This window comes from Austrofundulus limnaeus, unplaced genomic scaffold, assembly GCF_001266775.1.
Source record: "Austrofundulus limnaeus strain Quisiro unplaced genomic scaffold, Austrofundulus_limnaeus-1.0 Scaffold19, whole genome shotgun sequence".
In the NCBI taxonomy this organism is placed as follows: domain Eukaryota; kingdom Metazoa; phylum Chordata; class Actinopteri; order Cyprinodontiformes; family Rivulidae; genus Austrofundulus; species Austrofundulus limnaeus.
In genome coordinates this window covers 2,584,342-2,594,560 of record NW_013952421.1, presented here as the reverse complement: position 1 = coordinate 2,594,560, position 10,219 = coordinate 2,584,342, and the positions used below count along the sequence as shown (strand labels likewise).

The following is a 10,219-nucleotide window of genomic DNA, read 5'->3' as shown; positions in this document are numbered from 1 at the left end:
AAAAAAAACATCCTATTAATCCCTGCCCTGACACAGGAGCATGTACTGTACCTGGGCACGCCGTGACCTTTCAGCTCTTTGTGTTTGTGTTTGCACAGGTCACCATGTTGGACTCTTGTTTTCAGGTGCTTCAGAGATCTGCGCCGGAGCAGAAGCAGCAGCTGGCCGTGCACTCCAAGCATGTGGCGGCGTGTGTGACGGAGCTCGTCCAAACAGCTGAGGCCATGAAAGGTGACCACACGCACCCACAGTTCATCACACACACTCAGGAGCACATTTAGGCTAGATGACTTTTAGTTACCAACGCCCAACTCTAACAAATATCTTGCTTTTGTGTTGTTTTTCTTAATATAATTTATGAGAGTTTCTGTGTTTTCCAGCAATCATTATTGTTTTTATTATAGAGATTGGAGAATTGATAGAAAAGCAGATGAATGATGAAAAGATCTAACCCATTGGTTGCATTATAATGTGTTTTATTTGTTTATTTTTATTTTATTTGAGCTAGTAAATCAGTAACCATGTGTGCTCAGATACTTGTGCTCTGCATTGACAGGAGGTAATAAATAATAAGCAGATTTTAATTTCAAAATGACTGGGAGACATTGTTCTGGAAGCCCAGCAGAGGGAAAGTGGCCGAGCTGAAATACAGTAGCAGAATAAATTCAGCTTTGAGTGAGAAACAGGGGGCGGGGCCTCCCAGTTGGAGCCAACTCAGTTTGATATAATGTGGAGAAAATAAAAAATAAAACACAACCACAGGATTGCGGAGTAGTTGGAGATTAGTCGAAGGAAGCTTAACCCTCCGGTGCATGAATAACATTACCGCACCGGTGAGTCTCATCCACCCAACCTGTCTGCATCGTTCATAAAAACGGGTCGTGAAATTCTCTTTGGAACGTTGCAATAATAACGTAAAGTGATTGTCACGTGAAGCGTGTCAAATCAAGCTCTTTATGATGGTTACGGAACGAACACAAACTAAAGGGTTTCTTCTGGATGCTGCAGGACTGAATGTGACAGGGGTAATAGATTGTRTTTGGAGGAGAATTAGATTTCAGTGCACAGCCTGACACACAGTGGGGCTATCTACTTCACCTCTCTAATGTCCCATGTGCTCTCTCTTTCTCTCTGCTCTCCCCTTTCCCTCTCTGCTTCAGATGGAGGTAAGTGGGATGTGTTTTGTTCCACCCCCCACCCCACCCCCAGATCACCTTTCCCCGGAGTCAGAAGGGGCTAGACGATAGACGGCTGGGGGAGCAAAAAGGGATCTCTTTATAATCTGTGAAAACGTTCCATCTGCTGTACCATCCTGCCTCCAAACAGCTCTGTTTTATGAACATTTAAAAATCTATCAAATAAAATACAATGATCCATCAAATAGGAAATTTATCAAAATTTATCTTAGAGGCATTACTGTGAAACAGCAAGGAGTCGAGATAAAATCATCTCAGTGATGTGTCGTCTCTTTCAATGGATGCTCGAGTGTTTGGAATGAAAATAAATTTTATTAGTGTTTTTATTATCGCCCAAAGGTAAAGGTGGGCAAATTTTAATGAAACACGCAGGTTATATTTATGTAATGTGCATTTACAACTTTTTTGAGCGAGTCGATGCAAGATGGCTGCTGAACTTAAATAATATAATGGTTCTAATTCAGTCAGTTTTACAGATATTGTGCTAAAATTTGGTGTAGATGTAGCTGAGAGTGACTCRGAATACGTACTCCAGTTGCTTCTCATTTTGTCAGATCTTTGCTAGAAATTCTAGCATTACCTGACTGAGTTAACCTTGTTTGTCTGTTAGCAAAATATTTTATGAACCGCTGGTTTTATTGATGAGTTCAATAAGTAATCATTGGATGTTTATCTACATTTGATTACCTTTTGGAGTCACCCCAATTCAAGATGGCCACCATAGCTGAACAAAATGACAACTAAAAATGTCAACAAAACTGGCCTTACCTCAAGTCAGTTTTTTTCAGATACTGAACTAAAGTTTGATGTGGTAACATATGAGAGTTGTTACAACCAAAAGTGTCAAGTAATGAGGTACAAATATTTTACTTTTACACTTTAACTTGAGTAAAAGTTTGGAGTTGATTCTTCATCTTCTACAKAAGTGCTTTAAACCCAAGTGTCTATATTTCTACCAGAGTCATGAATGGGAATACTTTCGATACCTCGGTTTACAACACATATTGTGAGCATGACATCTCATGATACCACATGAGATAATGTTATTCTYRTGGTTTYCTTAAAAMTACTTTGTTGTTTCTCTCACATAAGATTCATCTAAAACTCTGGCATGAAAGGYGRTWGGTGATATRTAATCATGTAGTACTAGATCTTTCATTTTCATGGCTGTTTGCTTTGTGAATGCATGTTTAAAAAATAAAGAGAAAGAAAAAAACGCATTTGGTGATCAATGTCTGCCTTTGATCTCCYACCAGGATCAGAGTGCGTGGACCCCGAGGACCCCAACTTCATTGCCGAGACCGAGCTCCTCGGAGCAGCAGCCTCCATTGAAGCTGCGGCCAAGAAACTGGAGCAGCTCAAACCCAGGGCCAAGCCCAAGGTAACAAGTGCCCTGCTCAACCTTTCCCTCCCACATAACCCCCCTCCCACACACGCACACACACACACACACAACTCCCTGCTCGTAATCAAGCAGCAGACGCTGACGTGCAGCGTAGGTAGGAGAAGGTGACTGACTTTGAAGTAGGAGGTCTTCTGTTTTATTTTTCCAGGAACAAAGCTGCTAACATGAAAATCATGAAAAGAGAGGATGAGACTCTGCTCTACGCAGTGTGTTGACTCAGGCAGCTAACTTACAAAACTTACTTCAAAGGTATTTCATGGACTACGTTTTGAGTTGTGCTGCCAGGAGATGCGATCACACAGCTGTGCTGTCAAGCTTGTGTTGGACTGAGCTTCAGTGCGCGATGAACTGTTGACCCTTTGTGAGGGAGAGGCTCTCCGTCTTCCTGAATATGTTTCATTTGTTTTATTGTGGTCTTCATTTCTAAACTGCACTGAGAGGCATTTACCTCTATAGACACCGGAGATGAAACTCCAAACAAAAAGAAAATGTACAGAAAAATATTTATGTGATGCTGATTTTGGATAGTACAACTACTTTTCATGTCTTTGTGTGTAACGCAAGTTTGTATTTGTGATATGTTCTGCATGATAGTGCCTTTTTATCTGCCTGTTTGTCTATTTCCCCTTTTTTGTGGGCTTCTTCTTGTAAATGTGATCAGCTCAACCCTCCATCTGTGTGATATGAACGTATATTAGATTTAGCTTGACCTAGTTTTAATACAGATCAAATAAAGCTGTCTTATGTTATAATTCCACAGCTGCAGACTGTATAAATGAGGATATTTGTGTTTGTGAAAGGAGATTAATMAGGAAAAGCATTTTTCTTGTCATTTTTAGCATATCAGTAGCGCCACCTAGTGAGGTTTTAGAAGGCAAGCCTTGTTATTTCAAGGTTAAAATGAGATACGTTTACAATTTGAACATGTCTTCTATCGCTTAGATATAAAAGGTAGATATGTGCATTAATGATTTTTGTGAGATATGAGACAAAATTATGCACAAAAACTCATGTTTGACTATAAAAATGAATCTTTGGCAAACAAGTGTTTGGTTATTCTAAAATGCAAATTTAATTTGCTGTAAGATACACAGAGATAAGTTTATGACATTACGTTATTTACATATTAGTGTTGCAGAAGTAAAGCAGCAGAATAGAAGGCTAACAGATTTACTTTAAGAAAAATCAGGCTCCCGTTTTCAAACAGATGTTTCAGCTTTGTTTGTTTTTCCCAACGACTGCTTGGATTTTTCCTCTTCCGTTATACTCCCACTGTTCTTTACTCCTTCATACATCCCACCCTTTAAGGGCGAACAGCTCTCCTGCTCCCAGCATGCTTTCCTTACTCCCCCCACACCCCCAACCCCCTAAGCCATTGTAGACCTGGAAGCCTTCTGTGCAGGGCTCTGTCTGATATGTTTGATATATTAGGTTGTTATTCAGTCCAACTATATATCAAACATATTCCTACAGTGTCCCGCCCTGTCTCCAGCCACGTGTGCCTTATGTGTTTATGGAGGTCTGTGGTCAATCACGTCCTGTTAACTTCTGAAGCAGAGGTGGTCATTTGTTAAATGTCCCTGAACTGACCCCCCCCCCCACCACCACCACCACCACCCCGACACCCTCCCTGAGCCTCGTGCAGTACTTTAGTTCAGGATTAGGAAGTGGATTATTATATTTACAGGCTGCATTTTGTGTCACCTTAAACAGTTTTACCATTTGTTTTATGAGGAAAGATTTAAGGCTAAGCTGTATTGTTTCAGCCGCTGTGRACTTCAGAGTTTTAGGAGGCTTCATGTTTACAGAGATTTCTGAAATTTTAAACTTGCTTTTGCTGCTAACCTATTTTTCTGTTCTTGCGTCACAGCTCAAGATTTGTTTTTGTTGGGCTGTTTTTTTTTATTATTCTATCCTTTTAAGACTAAAACATAGTTTGTTTGTTTTCCTTCAGCAGGCAGATGAGACGCTGGATTTTGAGGAGCAGATCCTAGAAGCAGCAAAGTCCATCGCTGCAGCAACTAGCGCTCTTGTGAAATCTGCCTCTGCAGCTCAGAGAGAACTGGTGGCACAAGGGAAGGTCAGTCTCTCGCACACTAAGATGACAGAAAGACATTTAATACTGCAAAATAATATTTGCATTTGTTTGCAAATTCCTCCATCAGGTGGGATCCAATGTAGCCAATGCAGTGGATGATGGCCAGTGGTCACAGGGTCTCATATCAGCTGTAAGTTTCTTTGAAAGATAGTTTGGTAATAAATATATAGTCTTTTTGAACAAGCTGAGATATTGTGTTAATTAAGGTAAATATCAAGRAATAAAATGGGTATTCAGATGAAATATCTGAATACCCAAGCAAGTAAGGGGTGATGGGGCCTATCTTTAAGGCTACTTCTGGAACATGGCCACCATCATTAAAGCGGCCATACTGGATCAAAGTCCGTTTTTTCTAGTTGGAAGGTGGTCAGTTAACATGGTGTTAAACACAGTGTGTTCAGCATATTGATCACATCAAATAACAGTCAAGGTTCGCATTGTTTGTCGCAGCTTTTTGTGTTGATAATTTTTGGACCACTAGAGATATTATAAAATCTGCATGTGGCAATCAGTTTCTGAGACAATTCTGATCTTTGTTCTGCTAAATAACCATCTTCCTATTGGGAAAAAAATGACATGAAATAGCAGCTTTCAAGATGGTGGCCATGGTCCAGACGTAGCCTAAAAGGTAGGTCCGCCTCACCCAACTTTGCTGGGGTATTCAAATATTTAGTGGTCCCTTTATCTTCTGAAATAAAAGGGTGTCCTGTGACTTTTGACTCACCCTGTTGTTACAAATACTAAAAGTCGTGGCAAAGTCTTCGCAATGGAGCTGATGGTTTGGATTTATGAATGGTGAAAACAACGCAAAGCGGTCCCAAGTCGACACCAAAATGCGACGTCAGAACACTGTTTGTCACTGATTGGCTAGGGGGTGGAGTCGTTTYGTCTGAGCTCCCTTTACAACACCAACTCGAGGTGCTATATTTTCAATTGTAGCAGCGACATTAGTCGTGTTTCCATCCAATTTTAATTCAAATTTTTAGCAATTTTTTTAAATTTCAGAACTGATTGGGCAAATGTGTTTCCATCTCTCATTTTGGGCATTAACTCTTCTTCGAAAACCCCAAAAACCACCTCCACCAACCGCCCAAAACACACCCACTGTAACTGGACTGGAACGTCAATGGAAAAACACCCGAACTGACCTGTTCCGACACTTACCGTACTGACACTACACTGAGTGGCACTAGTGGAAAAGGGCCAAAAGTAGAGAAATAGTTAAATTGTAATAAACATACAGAAGAAACTATAGGCTAAACAGTAAAACAATAGTGTTCCTGCAGAACCAGCAGTCACACAGTTGACCTCAGCCTGGGTTTTTGAATGAATTTGTTCCTGCTGCAGGCCCGTATGGTGGCAGCGGCCACCAGTAACCTGTGTGAAGCAGCTAACGCCTCGGTGCAGGGCCACGCCAGTGAGGAGAAGCTCATCTCTTCAGCCAAGCAGGTCGCGGCCTCCACAGCTCAGCTGCTGGTAGCTTGCAAAGTAAAGGCCAACCACGATTCTGAAGCCATGAGAAGACTACAGGTGACACAGAAACACAACTTTACCTCAGCTTTGTAAATAAACAAACAGCGTGCATGCTAACTTTTTGAATATGTTCTTTTGTTTTTCCCAAGGCTGCCGGCAACGCTGTGAAGCGAGCTTCAGACAATTTGGTCAAAGCGGCTCAGAAAGCAGCGTTTGACAAAACCGAGGATGACAGCGTTTTGGTGAAGACCAAATTCGTTGGAGGCATCGCTCAGGTGAGGGGAGGAAAAATCCTTGTGAAGGCTGTAACACGAATCCTTTTCCACAGTTTGGATTGCCCTTTTCCGCTGAACGTTACTGAGTGTTTGTGTTTCTTGCTGATATGCTGAAATGCCATGGTTGTTTTTGTGAATTTGTGATGAGATCCTGCAGATCAAACGGGGAGATCAGCCCATCAAATCTGTTTCAAAGCTGTTGATCAGGTTTGTTGGACATTAACCGCTCCAAAATATCACATTTCCTTGCTTCAGCAAAAAAAAAAAAGGTTTTCTTTAATCTTAGCACAAATAAATATGGAAATCTGCAAAACAGGGAGTGTTTTTTCCTCCTCTTTTTTTATTTATTTATTTATTTTTCTTTCATATTGTGATTGGGTTCCCCTCACAGTCAGGGGTTCACCTTCGCTGGGCTTCATCTTGTGGCTTTTTATCTCACTGCTGTCACTCTCAAACAGAGGGGATTCTGGGACCTGACTGTCACTGTAGCAACTTCACACAATGACTGACACTTTTTACATGTGAGAAAAATAATAATGTTTTCAATATTTTGTTTCTCCCTGTGTTTCTATTTTATGTTGTTTTAATTTTTGCATTACATCAGTAATTTGTATCAAATAGCCATAAAGAAACAGAGCAGTAGTACTGCTTTGATTTTCTTGATTCCTAAACATTTGTAAAACCATTTAGAGTCGCTGGTAATAATTTGTTAAAGCAACCAAACTTTGTTGACAGTAATATTACATCACTGGTAGGTTTTTATCTCTACTCTGCTTAGGTGAGACAGTTTTCTGCTACTTTGGAATTTTCTAATGTGAGTTTATTAGCTAACCTGTTCAAACACCGAAAAAGGTCATGATAGAGCAGTGGTTCAGTCGAACCCTAGGGGTTCGATGAGCYGGTCTCAGGGGTTCGGCGGAGCCTCTGCCGCAGAGGTAAAGACACACTTGTGTAAAGTCGTGATGACACGCCCCGCTTGGCCATCACGTGCTGCAGAGGATTACGTGAGGTTGCTTGGCCAATCAGTGCTGGCCCCAAAAAGTATTATGTGGATTCAAAACGACAAAAAACAAATTAACTTCACTAAAAAGTGTTCAGTGAATGCGCATACGAAACTGGTGGGTTCGGTACCTCAAAAAAGGTTAAGAACCACTGCGATAGAGCATCAAGAACTTTTTCATGATAAAAAAAAATAGGTTAAACAAAATAATGACATTGTCTGACCAGCAGGAGGCAAAACGAGCTGAATGGAAAAAGACTGAGGTCCTAACAAAATGAAGTTCAGTCCACTTCAGTTTATTTGTATAGTGCTAATCCACAAGTCATGTTAAGGCACTATACAAAAATAATCAAGTTCAGATCCATATACAAATCCAATAAAGATCAGTTAGTTATAATGATTTGTTATAAAATACATTTACATACATTACATTCTGAAATCCCCATTAGTATCTAATACTTTGTCAAATCTTGACTTTGATGCAATCCCTCATCCTGAGCAGCACATTGGCAACAGTGAAAAGAGACACAACACCCTTTTAACACAAAAAACCTCCAGCAGGATGAGCCGCCGTCTCTGCTGGCTGCGGGTTGAGAGGACATGAAATAGATGCAAACAAACACAGAAGAATTGATCCACGTGTATTTACTATGAGGAAAAACACAGATACTAACACTAATAGTTGCATGTGATAACATGCAGAGGAGAGAGAGAGTAAAAACAGTAACAGAGTGAGGCAATCATTGTCCTTTAGCTGTTAAAGTTGGTTCTACAAAACAGGAACTTGAAAACTAAAAGCTTTGCCTCCCGTTCTACTTTTAGAACTCTAGTAAGTAAGTAAATCTACAGTCTGCGAGCAAAGTGCTGTTAGGAGCAATATATTTACTACAAGATGGAGCTTGGAAGGTTGGAGGTTTTAAATTCTATACTGAAGCTAAAATGTGCGACCCATCACATCGAACCGAGGATTAAGTCCCAAAGTGGTATGTGTGGAAATAGGCAGCTATAGAGCACTGGTTAAAACTGCATTTTGTCAAAAAAAATTATAAAAAAAAAAACCTTATCTATGGGTCTTTTAGATGAAATATCTGAAATCTAATTTTTATTTGAAGTGCTTTTATGAGCAGTAGCTACATAAAACATGACGGGAACAAAAAGCCTTCAATTTTTGATATTTTCCCAAAGCAAAGCATTTTTTTTCTTTCCAGCTGGTAAATCTTAATATCCAAAAATAGTTTGAGGTTTCCTCTTTAAAATGACATAAAAGTTACTCATAGGAAAACTTAAAAATAGGATTCAAACCAAATATCAAGGGATTATTGTGATTAGGAAGGAAAAACGACACATCCCTGGAACTGCTCATGACGTCAGAATAATCTTGGTATCAAAATGTAGCTTAAAAAGCAGGAATCTGAAAATGTGCTTATGTTATTTTGACCAAATTTGACCCAATCCTCAGTTTGATGTGATGGGTCACATATAGTCTCTCTTTTCAGTTCTCATTAGAACTCTGACAGCAGCAGTTTGGATCAACTGAAGATGTTTTCGAGAGTTTTTCGTACATCCAGACAATAATGACTTACAAACGTCCAGCCTAGAAGCGATAGATGGGCCAGTCAACATTTGCATGTGAACATTATTTACACAAGATCGGAGGGAGTTCAGAACAAACGGCTTAAAGCTCGGTCTCTGTTCTTGATCTCCGCAGATCATCGCCGCTCAGGAAGAGATGCTGAGGAAGGAGCGGGAGCTGGAGGAAGCCCGGAAGAAGCTGGCTCAGATCCGACAGCAGCAATACAAGTTTCTGCCCAGCGAACTGAGGGAGGACGAGGGCTGACCGAGGCAGAGCGCACCGCGTGTGTGCTGACATGCAGCTATAAGACCCTCTTCCCAGCGGGAGACCGCTTTTACTCGGACACAATTATTGAACACACAGCACTTGAAAACAGGCCTGTTTGGTGACGGGGAAAAGAGAAAAAAAAACAAGTGCCTGTGCTCTGTGGTGTATTTGTATGAGTGTGTGTGATGTGTGTGTTTGTCGGTGAATGGCATTGACAATTCAGACTTTAATATAAAGAAGGTTGTTATTGTTTGAAAACGGACACAAGGATCAAGTTATTTGATTAAATCAATCTTTACTTTATAAATGTTAGTGCATCATGAGCATTACTGACTGTTACAGGCATGAATCAAAGATATCACATGGAAACACTCCTCTATAAGTACAAAAAGTCCTGTAATTGTTAAAAAAAAGGTTTAGAGATTGAGATGCTAAAAATCCTTTAAAAGAACAAATAAAAAGGAGTAAGGCGATGCCTCATTTCRCCACAAATTGCATGTGCCATAATCTCAACAAAAACAACCCAACTACTAACCAACTGAATATCGCAAATGTAGCTTAACCAACTAATATTTTCAAATCAATCTTTCTTTAAAACAAATAAAGATGCCAAACATAAAGTAAGAAGCTCAGTTAAGCATGTGTATAGTCAGTTAATTTTATAAGACATTCTTAAAAAATGTGTTTTATTGTTCCAGGAATCTGGATGAAATGTGACCAAAAATCTCTTGCTGCTCGTATAATATTTCACTCAATAATCTCCCACCAGTTTCAGAATACAGAAAACTGGTCATATACTATTATCATGAAATATTTTTTTCATTTTTTTTATTTTCTTTATTTTTTGTTTTTGTTTTGGTCTTTGTGTTTTAATCCATAACCATCAGCCACTTTTCATTTCTGCACTTATGTACAGGAACACGCTCACATTC

At 39.9% G+C, this 10,219-nt stretch overlaps 1 protein-coding gene across 6 annotated transcripts in view; it reads left to right on the top strand.

Annotated features, from left to right (window-relative positions):
- tln2b (talin 2b) overlaps positions 1-9,590 on the top strand; it is a 115,502-nt gene extending 105,912 nt beyond the window's left edge. For 2 of the 6 annotated variants that reach the window (XM_014003596.1, XM_014003593.1), the window contains exons 51-58: positions 99-231; positions 1,161-1,166; positions 2,453-2,577; positions 4,556-4,681; positions 4,767-4,829; positions 6,047-6,229; positions 6,322-6,447; positions 9,156-9,590. In XM_014003596.1, the coding sequence (XP_013859050.1) occupies positions 99-231; positions 1,161-1,166; positions 2,453-2,577; positions 4,556-4,681; positions 4,767-4,829; positions 6,047-6,229; positions 6,322-6,447; positions 9,156-9,284 (891 nt within the window). In that variant the 3' untranslated portion in view covers positions 9,285-9,590. The remainder of the gene's footprint in view (positions 1-98; positions 232-1,160; positions 1,167-2,452; positions 2,578-4,555; positions 4,682-4,766; positions 4,830-6,046; positions 6,230-6,321; positions 6,448-9,155) is intronic. The other 4 variants (XM_014003594.1, XM_014003597.1, XM_014003598.1 and 1 more) reach the window with 4 other exon arrangements.
- The last annotated feature ends 629 nt before the right edge of the window (positions 9,591-10,219 follow it).